The 20,707-nt window shown below is 40.5% G+C and overlaps 1 protein-coding gene across 1 annotated transcript in view; it reads left to right on the forward strand.

Moving 5' to 3' along the window:
- Nucleotides 1–17,524, forward strand: part of GSR (glutathione-disulfide reductase) — a 30,558-nt gene extending 13,034 nt beyond the window's left edge. The window contains exons 4-13 of the mRNA XM_042451362.1: nt 351–420; nt 1,595–1,742; nt 2,447–2,501; nt 2,807–2,906; nt 4,875–4,961; nt 6,675–6,836; nt 10,973–11,084; nt 12,362–12,493; nt 13,519–13,652; nt 17,122–17,524. Of these exons, the coding sequence (XP_042307296.1) occupies nt 351–420; nt 1,595–1,742; nt 2,447–2,501; nt 2,807–2,906; nt 4,875–4,961; nt 6,675–6,836; nt 10,973–11,084; nt 12,362–12,493; nt 13,519–13,652; nt 17,122–17,271 (1,150 nt within the window). The 3' untranslated portion in view covers nt 17,272–17,524. The remainder of the gene's footprint in view (nt 1–350; nt 421–1,594; nt 1,743–2,446; nt 2,502–2,806; nt 2,907–4,874; nt 4,962–6,674; nt 6,837–10,972; nt 11,085–12,361; nt 12,494–13,518; nt 13,653–17,121) is intronic.
- The last annotated feature ends 3,183 nt before the right edge of the window (nt 17,525–20,707 follow it).

A 20,707-nucleotide genomic window follows, 5' to 3' on the forward strand; every position in this document is an offset into this window, starting at 1 on the left:
TGTCTTGTAGCATTACAGCAACTCAGTCAATGGTAAAATAACTAATTGCGCCATCATAAGTGGTTTTTAGTTGATACATAAAGATACAATACTTGAAGCAAGCAGAAAACTGGTTGATCTTCTCGATTTGTTTGTCCTGATTGGCTTTATAAACGATTTTGTGTCCTTAATGTACTTATCTCTTGCTTTGTATTGTAAATTTGGGATGGTATTATAAGCTCTACTAGGAATCATATTTGAAATGTAGGGAATAAATCCTAATAATAAGCAATAAATTGAAAAGATTTAGCTCTGGTATGAGAAAGAGAGAGAGAGAGAAACTTTGTGACATAAAACTCATTTTATTACAGAGTAATTAAAGAAAAGCGTGATGCTTATGTGAAGCGACTGAATGAGATCTATCAAAATAATTTGGACAAGGTTTGTAAATGGTCCTATTCTGTGTCCCAACCAATCTTAAACTCATTCTTTCTGCTGTTAACTCTTTGTTTCACTGTGTGAAAAGAGGATTTGTTGATTAAAGTTCATATTTTGTTTTAAGCAATCTCAAAAGAAACTCTTTATTTGAAGAGCAAATGCATTTTATAAAACCTCCTCTCTTGACATTTCACCTTTGCTTAGGATCTGAAATGCTGCTTGGAGATTATTACGAGAAGATCAGGCAGTGAGGCATACTTAGGCTGTTGTATTTCTGTCTTCACTGTATTGACTTGATACTCTCTTAACTTTAATGGGTTCAGGAGATAATCCTGAAAATGTTATACAGTGGTACCCCGGGTTACGAATGTAATTCGTTCCGCGGCACCGTTCGTAACCCGAAAGATTTCGCTAGCCGAAAAAGCCATAGCCGCTAGCGCTGAAAGCCGCGATTTCGTGCGAAAAAGCGCTGAAAAGCACCAAATTTTTTTTCGTAAGCCGAAAAAAAAAAACGTAACCCGGAACAGTTTTTTCCTATTTAATTTTTTCGTATCCCGGAAATTTCGTAACGCGGTGATTTCGTATCCCGGGGTACCACTGTACTTTCTTTCCTGTCAGAAAGCCCTATTAGATCTTTTCAGGAATTCTGTGGAAAGAGAGTGGTAGGTTCAAGTATATAAATCAACTGACAGTTCTACACTTTCATGGGACATTGATCAACTATATACCCATTTGGATTTATATACCCATTTGGATTTCTTCAGAGATTTCAGCTACAGTATTTAAATATACTAAGTAGACAATAGAGAACAGCAGCTTGTATTCCAGCTATAAAACAGTATGATGGCAAGGAGACAGATGTCTTTGTGTGGGGAGGATATTGAGGCCATTTTGGCCTCAATACCCTAAAGGTACCAGATCCCACCTGATCCTGGAAGCTAAGCAAGGTCAGCTCTGATTAGTACTTAGATGAGAGACTGCCAATGAATCCCAGGTACTGTAGGATATATTTCAGAGGAGGGAAATAGCAAAAACATTTCTGAGTATTCCTTGTCTAAGAAAACCCTATGAAAGTCATGGGCTCACCATAGTTCTACAGGTCATTTGAAGGCGCATACCCATTTCAGCTGTCAAACTATATACACTAACCTATTTGATCAAACTTGGGTTTTACTAGGCTCGTGTAGAAACTATCCATGGCTATGCATCCTTCACAGCTGATCAGGAACCCACAGTTGAAGTTGATGGTAAAAAATATACAGCACCTCACATCCTGGTAGCTACTGGTGGGCAACCTTTGATCCCCAGTGAAAGTGAGATACCAGGTAAATATTTGTATGCTTTGTTTGTTGGTTTATATTTTATTTCATTTATATGCCGCCTTTCTCCCAGAGTAGGACCCAAGGCAGCTCACAGAAGGCTAATTAGAAAATATCTGAATTGAATCCCTGGTCTTATGGCACTCCAGCTAGGGGTAATGACTATTATTACTGAAGTACTATTACTAGAGTATTAGTAGTTAGAGTACTAGAGTAAAATAGTAATATTATGTTTAGGGGAAAATTCATGATCCATAGGTAGATTCATGATAGTCTGGAGGATATCGGGAAGATTTTTATAATATTTGATTTGGTTCCTTTGACATGTCTGCCACCCTAGGTATAGCATTCAGTGTGTGAGTGTGTGTGTGTTTTCCATCCTTCCTTTTTAATGTGGGTTCTTGTTATGACGTTTGTCTTCTGATATGGGTACGTGTATTTATTAATAATCTCCATTCCAGCTATATCATGGCAGCAAAACCAGTTTTATCACCGTGTGCACTTTGTAGGGAGACCTGTTAATCCTAGCTCTCTGATTAATGTACATGTGTGATAGGTTTATAATATTTTTACTTTATGTTTAGCTGGTTGTTTGAAATGGTCTTGTACTAGGGAGGGAGCTGTCAGCAGAAAGAATTTTTGCTGATACACACACACCCTTACAAACTTAATGAGCTTAAATATTCAGACAATGTCTCATTGCTTTGTAGGGGCCAACTTGGGGATTACTAGCGATGGTTTCTTTGAACTAGAAGAGTTGCCCAAGTAAGTTGCACTTTTGTGTATATAGCATGTTGGTTGTGGATTGTTACTTTATACTTACACAACACGCACACACACGCACGCACACACACTCTCTTTCTATTATAAAGTTTAATTAGCTGAGAGATCAGGTCAGTAATCTCCTCATACTGTAAACTGCAAACTTGTGGAGAATAACCTATGTAACATCTTGTTGTATCAGTGCTACAGATTTCACACTGCTGGTATAATCTGTATCAAATTCATATAGCCTTATGCATGCATGTACATCTATGTTTGTGTGAGCAATTGTTTATTCTTTCTCTTAGGCGTAGTGTTATTGTTGGGGCTGGATATATAGCAGTAGAGATAGCTGGAATCCTTTCAGCTTTAGGCTCAAAGACATCCTTACTGGTGCGTTACGATAAGGTAAGTAAGGTAGACTCATATACCTTTTCATTGGCCTGGCTATCATGAAGTGTGTTGGTTATGAGTGATGGTAAAAACAATACTGTTTTTGTTTTTTTGAGTTGGATCAAGCTTGTCTCCTGAGTTTGTACTGGTTCATCATATTACGTAGCAAATTGCATCTTTGTCTTCTTGGTGTGTCACATGTCTGAAGCCATACTTGCATTTGGTAGAACTTGTGTTTATTTATTTACATGCCACTTAGATACATAAATTTGGAAGCAGTGTGAAACAGTAAAAAAAAAATATACAACATGCACCAGTTAGCATACACTCCTTGGCAAATGATATACACGTGTAACTCAAGGTTCTGTGTGTATCGGCCTTGTTTTGGATGAGACTTAAAGCCTTGCACTTGGTTCAGACTCTTGTCCTTGGCCAAGGACACTGCTATGACCCTCAAATGGCCACAGCGGTAAAATGGAAGGACCAAGTAGCATGGACTGGCTGCTCTCTCTGCTGCAGTTTTCTGTCCAGAGGAAAAAGGAACACAATTGCTCCTTTTCCTTTCCTTCTGCAGAACTACAGCAAGAAAGGGCAACAGTCCCTGCTGTTTGATCACCTCTCTATGGCCATTAAATAACTGTGACAGCCCTCCCCACAGGGCTTGACAACAGATGGGTGGGGGAGAGGTACGGAGCTGTGGGTACAGATCACATGTATGCACACAATGCAGAATCTAGGCCTTTATGTGGTCCTTGAAATGGATATCAGATTGCACCAAACAGGGAAATGTTGCACAAATAATTAAGTTTTGAACATGCATCTAAAGCTAGCAATAGTTGAAGCATGTCCATTTTCTCAGGAAAGAACATTCCACGTAGTAGGAGCCATCACACTAAAATGCCCTGCTCCGAATGAATGCAAAGCAGAACTTAGGAATACATGGCCATACCAAGAGAATCTCTACACATGATTCCAAATTCCAAATGGGTTTGTAAGGTAGAAGGCACTCTCTCAGCTAACCAGGATACAAATTGTTTAGGGATTTATAAACTAACAACAAACCTTAAGATGACCTGCTAGGAAATACTCAGCCAATGCAAATCTTTCAGCAGAGATGTTACCTGCTCCTGGCAGGTTGTCCCACTTGGATGCCTAGCTGAAACATTTTGCATTAGCTGCAGTTTTTGGATCAGTTTTAAGGGCAGCCATACATACTACACATTGTAATCGTTCAGTTTTAAGGTTACCAGTGCCTGAACGTCTGTAAGCCAAGCTATTCCTGTCCGAGAACACTTGCAATTGATTTATCAATTAAAGTTGCTATAATGCTCTTGAAGCCACAGAAGTCACTGGGCCCTCCATATAATGTGAGAGTTGAGTTCTCAAAACTTCACTATAGTTGGGTGTGTACAGTATTAGCTCACAGAGGGAGTAGGCAGATTGTCTGTTTACACTAAAATTGGCTCATCCAAAGGGTGCATAATTAATGCTTATCTTGCAGTTTTAATCCTAAAGACTCTTCAAGAAGTTGCGCTTGGAAAGTTCTTTTTAAAAAGTAATTCTTATGTGAAGTCGAAAGCTTTCATGGCTGGCATACATGTGGGGGGGGGGGGGTTTGGGTTATGAGGCCATGTTCTAGAAGAGTTTATTCCTGATGTTTTGCCGGCATCTGTGGCTAGCATCTTCAGAGAATGCATAAACTCTTTTAGAACATGGCCACATAGCCAAAAATCCCACAAAAAACCTACAATTCTTTCTTGTTACACATTATTGAAGCCAGTGTTAGCCACATATTGCAGATCTGGAGAGCGAGAAGGAGCTGGGAGAATTTTGGCTTTTGTGATTTTTGTGAACTGCAGACTTCCCAGTTTCTGTTTGTTTTCCTCACTGTGCTACACTAGTTCAAAAAAGTGAGAGAGCATATGTTTTTTTAAAAAAATGAGCAGTGTATCTGTGACTTGATATGTATGCTTTTCTATAAAGGTGTTGAGAAATTTTGATTCAATGATCAGTACAAACTGCACTGAAGAGTTGGAGCATAGTGGTATAGAAATCTGGAAACATTCAAAGGTATTTGAGCACTTCTTCTTGCCTATATGTCTAGCTTAAATAGTAAACTTTTAATTATCATAAATCATATTTTTAAAAAGAATAGTGCTGAATGATTCTGGCTTTCATTGGTGTGTAGATGCATTAGTGTTTCCTTTTAATTGACCTGCATTCTCTAATATCCTGAGATAACTTGTAATTTACCAGTTAGAAGTACTTTGTTTAACTTCTTCCTTTGAGATTATATATAAAAGATCCTTATTTAACATTATATGAGAGAAAGCACCAGACACACGTTATACCATTTTTTAACCAGCAGTGGCAAAGTTGTTATTCCAAAAAGGGTTAAAACAAATTCTTTGATCCTGAGAGCGTGTGGTGAAAACCTTCTATTCTTAAGAACGTACCAAAGTAGAGCTGACACAGACACTTGAGACACCAAATCTGGTTTTAGCCACTATGCATGTAACATTTATTAAATCACAAAAATAACACAGACATTAAGTATCAAGAGAGCTCTCTCTCACACATACACACCCATATACTCACACACACAGATGGCACTTTGCTGAAGTCGGTGATTAGTCGCCCTCACAAAGCCCATGGGAGTCCCTGGTGCCGCAGTTGCAGGAACACACCTCTGGTTTGGGAAAGTCTCTCTTTTAAGGGCATTTTATTTAATGGGACTTACGCATCAGTGGATTTTGGTGTCCATGGCAGGGTCCTTGAACCAAATCCCACTGGATACCAAAGGCTCACTGCATAAGCTAATAAGGATGCCAGCCAGCATAATTTATACTGGGCTCCAGTGTTATAATCTTTCATTATTTTTATAGCCTTAACAGTTAAAAATCCCCTTATCTCAACCAACTCATGGCTGTGCCATGAAACCCACTGGGTGGCCTTGGGCAAGTCACAGTCTCTCAGCCCCATGGCATAGCAAGGGCAAGCCCCTCTCTGAAGAAACTTGCCAAGAAAAAAATCATCGTAGTTTTGCCTTAGGGTTGCCATCAGTCAGAAATGACTTTAAGGCACACTAAAAAAGCCATTTGTGTCAGGAGAGAAAGCTGTTCTGCTGACTCCAGAGTGGCTGAGGAAAAGGCAGAGCAGTTTTCTCTCCGAACAGTGATGGCTGCCATTAGTGCTGATTTCTCTCCCCACCCCGGTCACTGTGACACCCACAGTTGCTTTATCCCTGCTGTATTCTCGCCATCTATTTGGATGTGGTTACCAATAGCTTGTGGGCACTGTACAGAATACACCAAGACAGACAGCACAGTAGATGGACCTTTTAGTTGAGGCAAACATTAAAAACCTGAAAAAAATAACCAGACTCAGGTGAGCAGTAAATACTCTTGGGTTTTTTTTAAAAAATGATATTAGTTGACTAATGGTCAGCTAAGTAAATTTTGAATAAGATATTGCTTCTGTAATCTGTAATGGATAATTTATTTTATAACAGTTACAGTTTTGTATAACTTACTCTGCTTGTTGAAAACAGTGAAACACTGCAGGACAATCCAGGCACCATCCTCTGAAAAAGTATTTGGCCACCCTTCAGATTTCTTAAAATTTTGGAAAGTGTTGCCCACATAATTCCTCCTTCATTTTCTTTAAATGAAAGCAGACTGTTTTAAGCCTTAAAATCTAATTTGCTACTTGTACTTTCTCTTCGTGATGAATGCATTGCATAGTCTTATTCTCTCCTTCTTCAGTCATCTCCTTTCTCAACAGGTTAGGTCGGTCACAAAGTCACCTTCAGGACGGCTAGCAGTAACTGTAGTGTCCTCTCCTCTCAGTCAAAAACCTACCGTTAATATCATTGATGATGTTGATTGTCTCCTGTGGGCCATTGGTAGAGAGCCCAACTCAAAGGGACTAAATCTTGACCATCTGGTGAGTAGAAATGATTTTTATTTTATTTTACATTAATGCACTATCTATTTTGACTGGAATCCTATATGGGAGATATATATGTGTAAACACCATGTTGTGGTGCTATGCAGTGATTCCTGGCCAAACCTGGGAAGCAGCTGCTGTGATCAATGGGAGCCTGTTTCTCGAATATAAAAAGTTAATATGTTCAGGGATTCCTTTGTGGGCCTCACCACATGAAACCTTGTTTAGGACTGATCCACGGAGAAACAAAATATGGCAGAAATATGCGGATCTGTTAAGACCATCTCAAGGAACATATGTCATCAAACCATTAGATTAATTAAGATCAGAAGGCAAAGTGAATAATTGGTTTTTATACTGGCAATTAAACAAGAGGTTTAAGATTGATCTCAAAAAAAGCGGGATAGGTGGTACAAAATCAGAGCTTGATGATATCTTATGGTCAAAAAAATTGCAATGATATCAGCTTTGTATAAATGTTTGTTAAAATTGTAAACAGAGGATGAAATAGTGATATGGTGTCTTGGGCTCAAAACATTGGTAAGACATTAGATTAAAAGCAATGGGAAAACTCATGGTCAAAAGGAGTAAATTATACTTTGTGCCAAGACATCAGAGAAAACTTCTATAAAGTATGTTACCATTGGTATTTAACACCCGAGAAAATTTGTAAAATATACAGAAACATCAGCAATAGATGCTGGAAGTATAAAAAGAAAAAAAGGAACATTATATCACATGTGGTGGAGGTGTAGAAAAGCATCAAAATATTGGACAAAAATTTGCAGATTAATTAATAAGATACTAAACATCAAACTTGACAATAAGCCGGATATATATATATATTTGTTAAATATGATTGATGAACCGTTGGAAAACAATATATGATTGTGTTCTGTTTTATATGATTTCATCAGCCAGAATTATCTCTGGAAACAAGGTTATACTGGATCGCTTTGAGTTTGTGAATACCGAGGACATGGACAAGCTCCTTGGCTGTGTAAAAAGGACGACCTGTCCTCTTGACCCTTGCCCATCCTGGCTGACCGTTCAGGGAGGAGAAGTAATAAAATCTTCATTACTCTCTATAATCTTCATTACTCTCTATAATTAATACTTCTCTCCGGGAGGGTATATTTCCAACTGCCTTAAAACCAATTTTGAAGTGAAACCAATTTTGAAGAAACCTTCCCTGGACCCCTTGCAGATGAGTAATTATAAACCGGTCTCTTTACTGCCTTTTTTGGGCAAGGTGATTGAGAGGGCAGTTGCCTTTCAACTCCAAGCCGTCTTGGATGAAGCCGATTATCTGGACCCATTTCAAACCGGCTTCAGGGCAGGATACAGAATTGAGACTGCTATGGTCGCCTTAGTCGATAATCTCCGTTTGAGTATCAACAGGGGAAGTGTGACCCTGTTGGTGCTCTTGGACATCTCAGCGGCCTTCAATACTATAGACCATGGTATCCTTCTGGAACGCCTGAGAGAGTTGGGTATTGGTGGCACTGTGCTCCAGTGGCTCTGTTCCTACCTCTCGGGAAGATTCCAGATGGTGAGGCTGGGAAACAGTTGCTCTCGGAAAAGAGAGCTGATATTTGGCATCCCTCAGGGCACCATTCTGTCCCCCATGCTGTTTAATATTTACATGAAGATGCTGGGACAGATCATCCAGAGACATGGAGCACGGTGCTATCAGTATGCTGATGACACCCAGATCTATCTCTCTATGTCTCCGACTGACACAGTGACTAAGGATGGCATCTCTCCTCTGGACACCTGTAATGGGCTGGATGAGGGAAAACAAACTCAAGTTGAATCCAGAGAAAATAGAGGTACAGTGGTACCTCAGGATACGAAATACCCAGGTTACGAAATTTTCGGGATACGAAAAAATCCCATAGGGAATTATTGTTCCGGGTTACGAATGTTTTTTCGGGTTACGAAAAAACTTTTGGTGCTTTTTTCGGCTTTTTCGCACGGAATCGCGGCTTTTCCCCATTAGCGCCTATGGCAATTCGGCTTACGAAGGCTTTTCGGGTTACGAAAGCGGCCGCGTTACGAATTAATTTCGTAACCCGAGGCACCACTGTACTTGTGATAGGTACCCCAAGTCCTGATAGGGAAATCTGCCATCCATTCCTGGACGGGGTCAACTTCCCCTAAAGGACAAAGTTTGCAGTTTGGGAGTACTCCTGGACTCATCCCTACAATTATCAACCCAGGTGGATGCGATGGCCAGGAGTGCTTGGTACCAGCTTCGGCTGATATGCCAACTGCGTCCCTGCCTGGACCGAAAGGACCTTGAAACAGTAGTTCACGCACTGGTAACCTCTCACTTGGATTTCTGTAATGCGCTCTACATGGGGCTACCTTTGTACCAGGTTCGGAAGCTTCAGCTAGTTCAAAATGCTGCAGCCAGATTGATCGCTGGAATTTCAAGGTCGGACCACATAACTCCCTTATTAAGATCTCTTCACTGGCTGCCTATTAGCTTGCGGGCTCAATACAAAGTGTTGGTTATTACCTATAAAGCCCTACATGGCTTGGGCCTGAGTTACTTGAGGGAGCGCCTCTCCCTACACAACCCGCCCCGCACTCTCAGGACATCAGGGAAATGCTTACTTGAGTACCCTAAGGTGAGACTGACATCAACTCACCCAAGAGCATTTACTTCTACAGCTCCAATGTTCTGGAACAAACTTCCGGAGGAGATTCGGCTTAGCTCCACCTTAGATGCCTTTAAAAAAGCCTTGAAGACACATCTTTTCCGGTCAGCATATCCTCCTGACTCTTTGTAGAAAGTTATTCCCTGATGGAAATCATCTCAGGATGTTTAATTACGACCGATAGACATTACAACTGTTTTTATATGTGATTTTAAGGAATTTTATAGTAATGTATAAGTAACTGTAATTTTTACTATGCACATACTGCAATGTTGTAATATGTATTTCTCGTTTGATTTGTAAACCACTTTGATCTGCTTGGAAAAGCGGTATATAAATAAAGCTTTATTATATTATTATTATTATATGCGAAGTGTTGGAAAAATAAGAGCGTCCCTTGCACTGAGGAATGGCTTCTAAAGCTATATGGGGTGTTGAGTTAGCTAAACTAACTAGAAAGTTGAGAGATGAGGAATCAGATAAATTCTTAGATGTTTGGAACAAAGTGTTTAAATATTTAGAAAATGAATGGGGCCACCTGACTACAAAACTGATAAAAGTTTGACTAATACAGGTTAAAATACTGATATGGTGGAGATCCAGTTAGAACAAAGGTAGTATACATCTCTATGTAATATGATAAGAAGACTCCCTCTGTGTATACAGTGTTTATATTGCAAATTAATGAAAAGATTGTAAATTGAAGAAAGCTCTGTCAGTGCAATGGTGAGCCTTGCTAGAAATACACTTACGTTTTATGTTGCTTGATTTTTTTAGACTGAATCTATTATCATTTGTTTCTATTCACTATAAATTGACAAACCAATTTGTTATTATGTAATGAAAATGAGTTACTGAATTTACGGGATGCATTGTCGTATATGGATGTTTGTATGTTTATATGTGTTAACTTTGTTTTTTATGTCTGTGTATTCGTTTGTATGTTGATATTTTAAATCAATAAAATTTAATAATAATAATAATAATAATAATAATAATAATAATATGGGGGCCTGTTCCTCAGTTGCTCCGGAAGCAGCTTACTGTTAGTCCCATCTCTTCCCGTGAGTGATCTCCAGTTTGATAGGCATCGGAATTCCCCCTTGTGCCATGTAAATGGGCATGGAAGGAACTGTCAGCCAGCTGCTTCCCTGTCAACAAGGAAACAGACCCCTGTTGATCACAGTGGCTGCTACTTGGTCTGTAGAGATTGGGGGGCTTTCCTGTTATTCTGCAATTCTGTCAACGAGATCATACACAAGTGACTGCCATAACTACCCTTTATGTCCTATACACGTTCCTCACTAAAGTTAGGTGGGGAGAAGAAGACCAGCTTTCCCTTGTCATTATTTCATACTATTTTTCTAAAAAGTTAGTCTTGATACCCAAGATTCTGAAGTCCTGTTTGTTTTACATACATTTATTTTGGATACCAGCTTTGACTTCAATTTTCCTTCTCCACATTAGGATATTAAAGTAGATGGAATGAATCACATTATTGTTGATGAGTTCCAAAATACCACCAGGAAGGGGATCTATGCTCTTGGAGATGTATGTGGGAGAGCACTTCTAACACCAGGTAATGTGTTGTTCTTGTTTTTTGGATAATGCTCTGTGGGAACCTATATGTTTTTCACCAGAAATGTAGAATAGTGAGAAGTACTCTGAAAGGATGTGGGACTAGTGAGGCAACTGCCTGCATTCTTTTTCGCTTCACCAACCTTTCTGTATGCTTTATGGAATATAACTAAAAAGGGGTGACACCAACAGACAAAAACCAAAGTCACACCAGATCACAAAATTGCGTGTTTGGATTTGGTGTAAGCTCTGTGTTTCAGAAATACATTCACCTAACAGGATCTGAGCCAAGCAAGAAAGAAATCTTGGCCATTCAGAGGGAGAGCTCAATGGACATTTTGACTCAATTTGTGAAGAGGTTAATTTCATGTGTGGGATCATTAAAAAAGGGATTGAAAATGAAACTGCCAGCACCTTGGTGCATTTATACAAATGCGTAGGATGACTGTGAAATATTTTGTACAGTTCAAAAAAAGACTAAGAAACGAAGCAGAAAAGAGTGTTTTTAAAGGAGCAGGAAAATTTCAGGGATTACAGAGAAAGCAGTGGCTGTTAGTCATCTCGAGTATCAACTACTACAGGGAGCAGGAATAGCATACTTCTTGAGTTCACATAGCTGGAAAACAGCAACACACATTGCTATTGTCCTTTCCATAGACATCTGGGTGGTCACTGTGGAAAGGATTCTTATATACGCCGTTTGATCCTTTTGCTCCAGCTTCTTTGCTTGGTCCCTTGATGACTTTTGTTACACTGTCCCTGTTCAGCTAGATTCTTCTTAAGATTGTCCCATTACCTAAGAAGTTGAAATACATCTGAGGCTTGGCATATAATGCTCATATCCTCTATCTAGAGCATTCTGAATTGCTTTGGGCAGATCAGTCTTCCCAATTTAATCCATATCTTATGGTATAAACACTGTTCCAGATACATAGCTCTTCGATGTGGAAGTTCTGTAACTTGATTTTCTAGGAGGAATTGATTGATAGGAGTTTGCCAATTCTGTTTAGTGCAGGGATGGGAATCATGCACCCCTCCAAATGGTGCTGAACTTCAGTTCCCAGCAGGTCTAGCCATTATAGCCAGTGGTGAGGAATGCTGGGAATTGCAGTGTAATAACATTGGGAAATCTGCTGGTTCCCATCTGCTTTTGTCTGATTCATGTAAGTACAGTTGTACACCACTCCTATACTACAGCCCTTTTCAATGAATGACATGCATGCAAATGGATATGGACACAGCTTTATTCAGTAATATGCCGAGATTTCGTTCTTACAGTTGCAATAGCAGCAGGAAGGAAACTGGCACACAGGTTGTTTGAAGGTAAAGAAGATTCTAAACTTGACTACACGAACATCCCTACCGTGGTCTTCAGTCATCCACCCATTGGAACGATTGGACTAACTGAAGGTGGGATTTTGGCTCTCGTCTCTTTGCTCTTAAGTTTTAGTGAACAAAATATAAACCCTGCTATAAAAAAAATGACAAACAAATAAAAAGCCTTAGCATCTGTGGTATGAGGTTTCCCTTTTATACATTGTTCTAGGACAGATGGGGAACATGTGGCCCTCCAGAGGATTCTGGACTCCCTTCAGCCATGGTCAGCATTGACAATGATCAAGGATGATGTGCGCATCATCTGGAAAACCATAGCTTCTGTATTCCAGTTCTAATAGAAAATATTTCAGATCCTTTGACCAGCACTTCAAAGACAAACTATACCCACAGTGATTGGCAGTGGTATATACTTAGGCCCACTAAATAACATTTGGGGATGAGAAGGAGGAAGTTAATTGCAATATTATATTTGTAGACATATTATATTTATAAAGTAATGGAAAAGTTAATAAAACTATTTAAACTAAATTAAACCTTGCAAACAAAAAAAGAAGAAAATATTCTAAAGTGGTTCAGCAAGGATGTATTCCTGGTAAAACCTCTATACAGTATTATGAACAAAATATTTAGTTATTTATTTTGGCTTAAATGCTGCCCTTCTCCCAAATACAGACTTTAGAATTGCATACTTCCTCTCCATCATTCTTAAATGCTTCCCTTCAGCACATATGAGGTCTCCTGAACTTCAGTATAAGAAACATTTAGCCTTTATTATGTCATGAGTTTTACAGTCTGAGCATTTTAAAAATATATAGCAACTATCACTATGAGTGAATTGGGGCAGTGTTTATCCTTTCATCTTCAGATGGTTTGGACTGTGAATTGCAAACACTGAAATTGCAAACTGTAGAACATTTGCTTTTAGCTTAGCAGTTTTAATTCATTGCATGGATTCTCCCTGGACTAAGTAAACATACTTGGTATTCAGTCCTACAGCTCTAGGTTACAACAGTCTGCAAAAGAAGGCAGTTGTTGCTGTTTGAAGCAAAAAATGCTACGATTCTTCTTTTTGTAATCAAACACTTCATCTTTTTTAGAGGAAGCCAAATCTACGTATGGGGAAAAGAATGTGAAAACCTATACAACAAGCTTTGTTCCAATGTATCATGCTGTAACTAAAAGAAAAACAAAATGTGTGATGAAACTAGTATGTGCCACTGAGCAAGAGAAGGTAATTAAAGCAGAAATGTGTAAGGTTTTTGTGAGCAATTGTCCAGCAATTTTGCTGTCAAGTGAGCTTTGACTTATGGTGACCCCATGAATGAAAGACCTACAAGACACCTGTCAGAAACAGGTCATGCAAACTCAAGGCAGTGACTTCCTTAATTTAGTTTAGCTACTTAGAATATGGTCTTCCTCTTTTCCTGCTTCCTCCTACTTTATCAAGTACTATTAATTTCTAAGGCAGGGGTTCCCAACCTGTGGGTCGCAACCCCTTCAGGAGTCGACCACCCCTCCTCCTCCCCCTCCAAGCAGCCAGGCCTCCTCTGGCCTGCAGCCTCCTCCTCCTCCTCCTTCTTAATGCGGCCGCGGCAGCCGCCATTGCACAGGACTGGGGCTGCTGCCTCCTCCTCTTCCGCATGGCCGCTGCTGCCACCATTGCTACTATATGGTTCCCTCTCCCTTTCCGCATTCAGTATAAGCTCCTGCTGTTGACATTCAAAACCCTCCATGGACTGGCCCCTCCTTACTTATCAGACCTTCTTTCTCCTCACCTTCCCACCAGGGCCCTCCGTTCTGGTAGTAAAGGGCTCCTGTCTCAGCCCAGGATTTCCTCTGCCCCATCCCGGATTCGCCCCCTTTCACTTGCTGCCCCTCACTCCTGGAACCTTCTTCCTCCACAAGCAAGAGCCACCACTTCTTTAACCAGCTTCAAAACGGAGTTGAAAACCATCCTGTTCAGAGAAGCCTTCTTAGGCATTGCATAATTGTCGCTTACTATCTGATGTTCTTTTGTTGCCTGTTTATCGATCCATTTCCTGTATTCCTATGTACTGTATATGTATTATCCTACTTGTGAGTATGTATTTTCCCTGGATAATGATTAACCTTCCATTTTGAAGCCAATCCTCCCTTCAGTCCATCTGCCTTGGTCCAGGCCTTGGAGGTAGAGAGGAACTGCTGGACCTCTTACCCTTTCCCGTCTCCACTCCCTTCTCCTTCTGTGTCATGTCTTTTTAGATTGTAAGCCCGAGCGCAGGGAACCATCTAACTAAAAAGATTGCATGTACATCGCTGTGTAAATTTACAGCGCTTCATAAATAAAGGTTAATAATAATAATAATTGCAGCTGCGGCGTGGTGGCGGCAGTCCAGAGGAGGCCTGGCCGATGCTGGAAGAGGAGGAGTTTCCAGCAGCTTTTGAGCCAGAGGTCCTTCTGGCCAGCAGCTTCCCTGGTTGGTTGGGAGGCCGGGAAGGGGTGGAACTTCTGGCTGCAAAGGCCGCTGCGGCTTGTAGGCGGCCCAAACTCCCACTCCTTCCTGGCCTCCCAACCAATCGGGGGGGGGGGGGGGGGGGGGGGGCCTTCCGGCCGCAGGGGGGGGCACGGCCCAATAAAATTTGGGAACTGCTGTTCTAAGGAGTCATGTCATCTCATGATATGTCCAAAAATACAATGGCCTAGTTTGGACATTTTGGCTTCTAGGGAAACCTCAGGCTTGTTTTGCTTTGGGGACCATTTATTGGTCATTTTGGCATTCTACAGTATCCATAGAACTCTCCTCCAGCACCACATTTCAAATGAGTTGATACTCTTTGGATCCATTTTCTTCACTGTCCAGCTTCCACAACCATACATAGAAATTGGAAATGTTATGGGATGGACAATCCTTACCATGCTATTCAATGATATATTGTTACACTGAAGGATCTTGTTTAGTACTTTCATAGCCTTTCTTACAAGTTCTAGTCTTCAGATTTCTTGACTGTAGTCTCCATTTTAACTTATGATTCAGCAAAGGTATAGAAAATCTTTTTATTATTTCCATGTCCATCAGCTACCTTAAAGCTGTGTAAATCATGTGTGGTCATTGTTTTTGTTCATGTTTAACTGTAACCTTGCTTTTGCTGTTTATTTCTTGCCTCTACAGTCATTACAAGGCTGTGCTATTTTCTGCTTCTGGCATGGTCTCATCTGCTTATCTTAAATTTTGGATGTTCCTTCCTCCAGTTTTCAGGCCTCCTTCCACAAAGTCTAATCTAGATTTCCATCTATGTTCTGCATAATAATTGTGTAGTTTGCATATTATAGTGCACCCCAAAACAAATGGGAGTGCCACAAAGAACATCAGGCTTTGTTTTAGAGCAAACCATAATTTCTCATGATCTATGCAGTCAAAGAGACTGTTGAAATCTACAAAGCACAGGCTGATTATATTCAGAAAGTCTTAGGTGCATAACACTATCCATAGGATACGTGTTGTATGATACCTAGGGCCTCTTCCTTTTCTGAACCCAGCTTGGACATGTGGCATTTCTTACATCATATATGGTAAAAGTCTTTTTAGTAGAATTTTGGGCATCACTTTACTTGCAAAGGAAATTAATGCGATAGTCCTGTGATTAATGCAATCCCGTGTCCCCTTTCTTGATCGTTGGCTTACACATTGTAAACCGCTTAGAGTGTTAGTTCACTGATAAGTGGTACAGAAATGTACTCGATATTGCTACTTACTATTGGAACATATATCAGTTGTTTCCAGTCTGTGGGCCATTATTTTGTTTTTCATATTTGTTGGCAGATTTTAATTAGAATTTGAGTGGATTTTATCTAGCTTGAAGAGTTCTATTGGTATACCATCTGTTCCTTGTAATGTTTTTCTCCCATGTGCTCTGAGAGCCTTTTCCAGTTTTTATATTTGTGGGTTCATCTTCAAATGCTTCTTCCTTGAAATAATCTGTCATCTTTTATCTAGTTCTTTGCTGTATTATTGCTATTGTCTTTTTAATTTTTGTCCCCAATTACAGATATTTCATTCCCCCTCCGAGTTTAAATTTCCCAGATCATATGGAAGAGGTCTCAGTTGTCTTCTTTTTATTTGCATTATTAGAATTGTTCGTCTTGTCCTGATGCACAAGTCACTTAACAGTTGTCTTCCGGATTCTCACTACTTGTGTTACCTTTTTGTTTCTCTCTTGTTCTTAAAAAGATAAAGAAATGAAGGACGAGGGGAAAAAAATGTACTGAACACTTTTCTCGGCATCATTTTTGTACAGAACTAAAACAAGGCAGACAACTTTTGTAAGAAACTGGACAAACTGTCTATGCATACAGCCCTTCCCCTTTTATATGGCTTCTGGAGTCCACCTCTGGGCCAGATATATTTGGGGTGAAGCATGGAGTTACTGCTCCTGCAATAAGCAGCTGTTTGCCATTACAGCCAAGTGCACTCCCCAGCTAGTTTATGCAGAAGGGGTTTTACAAAATGGGAAGTGGAGGGAGGTGCAACCCATATTGGGTGTAGGAGGCAGAAAACTGGCCTGTAGGCCACAGAGGTTGCCCAGTCCTTTGGCCTATGTTTATCTAATGCAGAAAGGCAAGCGTTACTGGGGTATGTTGGTATATCTTTGTAAAGAAAATTCCTTGGGAAGTAGAAAGGATGAGTTCTATGTTTAACACGAGTATGGTTTTGTGTTTTAAGGTTGTTGGACTTCACATGCAAGGGTTGGGATGCGATGAAATGCTCCAGGGTTTTGCAGTGGCTGTCAAAATGGGAGCAACAAAGGCTGACTTTGATCGAACTGTGGCCATTCACCCAACTTCATCCGAAGAGCTGGTTACGCTTCGTTAAAAAGCTAAATATGGCTGAAGCTTACAGAAATATTTTCTAAATGAAAGACTAATCTTTACAGAATCATGTTTTCTTCTTTACATACACAGCTACCCCCCCCCTTTTTTTTCTCTCTTTTTTTTTTACTGCAGCTGAAATGTGATGGAATTACTTTCCCAAGCACCAGGAAATCTATGCTCAAATTGGTGTGGTCTGCCTACTTGGATGAAATAAAGTGTTTTAATAATTCTCACTAAAAGTGAGAGAGCTGAAATGGTCATTCTCTTCTCAAATACGGAGTGTTTCCAGACAAGGGTTTTGTTCCGCAATTGTCCTGACTCAAACATGGAACTTTGGTGAAGAGATGAGGACTACATGTCAGCTAGGATTATTTTGCTGACATGTCTGTGTAATATTGAGGTTGAGCAGCATATGTACTTTTAATATTACATAAGGAGATACACTGTTCTTCCTGCATATCATTACCTGAGACTATGCTGGATTCTAGTCCAGGTGCACTTGACCACCTGGAAAAGAAAGAACACTTTGCTCTTTTTGCACTAGGTGTGCAAGAGGACCTGGGAGAACAAAGACACGCCTAAGTAAATTTCCCTAGCTGCTCTTGTACATAGGGGAGAAAGTGCAGGCAAGGGAGATGCCTATGATAATAGTGTAAGTATTCTGGTGGGACTGCTGTCAGTGATTGCTCAATCTAGGATGTTGTCTGCCTTTTGTAACTGGTGTCCTACTACTTGTACATTTTGTTTATGGCCCATGAAAAGATGGAATAGGTCCACAATGTCTTTTGGCTATTTGTGTTGTTAGCCCTCTGTCTGGATATATCTACAAACTCCCAAATCCATCCTTTGTATATCCATCCTTTGCATTAACCAAGGAAAGGGAGGAAAACAGCTGTGATGAAGTGCAAGTGTAAACACTGCACAGGAACAACTATAATGGAAAAAGAAAACCCAGGCAACTACATACGGATCTGCAACTGGATCTCATTCCAGTTGTCATGGTTTTCAAAGAGAAGTATGATGCTAACTATGTAGAGCAACGTAATTCTACCTCTTTAGTCTTATGCCACTATTCTCATTCTAGATTCCAACACCAAATTTGTCTCTTTGCAACCAAAATAGTTAGAAATAGGCTTTTTTCTTGCAAGAAGTTGAACTTTACCATATCATGTAAAATGGAACCTTGTATCTTACCTGGGATATGTCCATTTCCAGCAGGTGAGGGTTGAACATCCTATAACTTTGGTAGCTCCTCCCACTCTCTCCAATAGTCAGGAAAAAGGAAAACCTTCTAGTGTTTCCTATGGGGCATGAACAACCCCTAGAAGTTGTTAACTGCCCCAAGTCCCCTTTGACATCACCAAGATCCCTTGTCCTCAACGTCTCTGCTCAGATCCTACAGGCCCAGGCACATGTCTTCCGTGATTGAGTCTACCATATTACATGCAGTCTTCCTCTCCTTTTTGTGCCCTCTATCTTTTTTCTAGCAACACTGTCTTTTTTAATTATTCATTTTTCCTCATATACAAAGTACAACAGTGTCAGTGTAAGCATCTTGACTTCCAAGATGGTGAAAGAACTGATGATCAAATCTTTACTTGGATCACCTGCAGACCAATATAAAATATGACTATTGCCATGGTTAGTTAAGGGAAATATTAGGTTAACATGCTCTATGTGGAACTGGTGAGTCCTTACAAATGAATGGATGCACCTTGTGTTAACAGGAACTGTTTCCAGAATTATATTTGACTTCAGCTGAGGAAGAACTTACCAGCAACTTAACCCTTTAACTTCATGTCAACAGGTTATTTATCATCCTACTGGATGACTGAGGACTCTTCAGTCATTAAAAACCAATAAAGGACTTGGTAGGATTAACCTTCTGTTACAGAAAAGCAGAGGAAGAATCAGTTCTTAGTGACTCCCTATATGAAGCCATATAGTGTATTAACTTGAGCATGTGTGCTAGCAGACAGCATGGTGTGGTAGTCTTGAGTGGTCAATTGGGTCTGGGAAAACAGGCCCAAATCTGCACTTGACCCAGAAGAAAATGAACAACAACCCACCACTGGTAACCCCCAGATAAGTTGCACACTCCCATTCTCAGAGGAAGGCAATGGAAAAAGCCCCTCAGGATAAATCAGAAATGAAAGGACATATATAACAGCTCTCAAGAACATGGGAGTGCTGCTACATCTTATAATCCTGATGAAGAATCTGTACCTAGGACAAAAGCCTACTGTTAGAATATGGAGAAACAGAATGGTTTCCAGTTGGCCAAGGGATGACACATGGCTGCATTCTATTTGTTCAACCTGTATGCAGAAAATATACCAGAAAATCAGGAATGGGAAGAGCAGACGTGAAAAAGCTAGATAAAATCCTAAAGTGTAAAGATATATAACTGAGCACAAAGGTTAGAATCATCCAAGCCATTGTATTCACTGTTGCAACATATAGATGTGAGAGCTAGACAGAGAGGAACATGGATAGAAGGAAAATCAATTCATTTGAGATGTGGTGCTGGAGAAGAGTGCTGATGATACTGTAGATGGCCAAAAAAGACAAATAAATGGGTCCTAGAGCAGATCAAATCTTCATAGAAAGCCATGAAGCTTTTTAACTAATCTGGATTAGGCCTGTTGGAGGCTGGCTTGTTTCCTTCTTCCCTCACTACATCCCTAAAATCAGCCAGGGACAGAACCTCCAATGGGGCTGCTTTAGGGTGCACCCTCACTTCTCTGGAAGAGTCCAGATTTGACTGCCCTTCTCAGCAACACCAGAAAAAATCACTTGCTGGAATAAGGGCATGGACATGAAGACTGCTGTAGCTCCCTCTCCCACCTCTTCTTCCAAAGAGGCAATGGAAGAATCAGCATTACCACATTTCTCCCCCGAGGAGTGTTATTCTAGCCAGCATGGAGATACAGCAAGACTCTTTTTGTCTCTTGTCCAGCAGCCTGGCTGAATCTATTAAACTGCTTGGAGTTAAAGGCCAAGGTGTCTACTTCTGTTTCTGCCAGGCCTTGCTTAGGACTTTTATTGCTCATGTGGCCAAGATGGTGGTCCTTGGGGCTGGAAGAGGATGTCTCTGCCATGGTGCGAGGTAACTGTGCTCCTGCGTACTTTATGCCATAGTGTTCCCAGGCCCTGAAAGAGTTCCCTCTGAATGTCAGAGGGCTGCGCATTTCTGGTTTGGGGAAAAGGGGGATAAATGGACCAACTGTCTATCTGCCCTGCATCCACCCTTGGAGATAACTGGCTTGATGGCATGATCACAGCTGTCTGGACAATGGTGGTGGCTTCCTGGGCTATCACTGTCCAGAGCAGAGGAGGTTCCTTGCCAGCCATGGGTGGGGGGGAGTACTTACCCATTTTCTTCAGTGTTACCTCCTTAACCCCTGGCCCATTTCAGGCTGAGTGGTAGCAGCACT

Source organism: Sceloporus undulatus, chromosome 2, assembly GCF_019175285.1.
Source record: "Sceloporus undulatus isolate JIND9_A2432 ecotype Alabama chromosome 2, SceUnd_v1.1, whole genome shotgun sequence".
In the NCBI taxonomy this organism is placed as follows: domain Eukaryota; kingdom Metazoa; phylum Chordata; class Lepidosauria; order Squamata; family Phrynosomatidae; genus Sceloporus; species Sceloporus undulatus.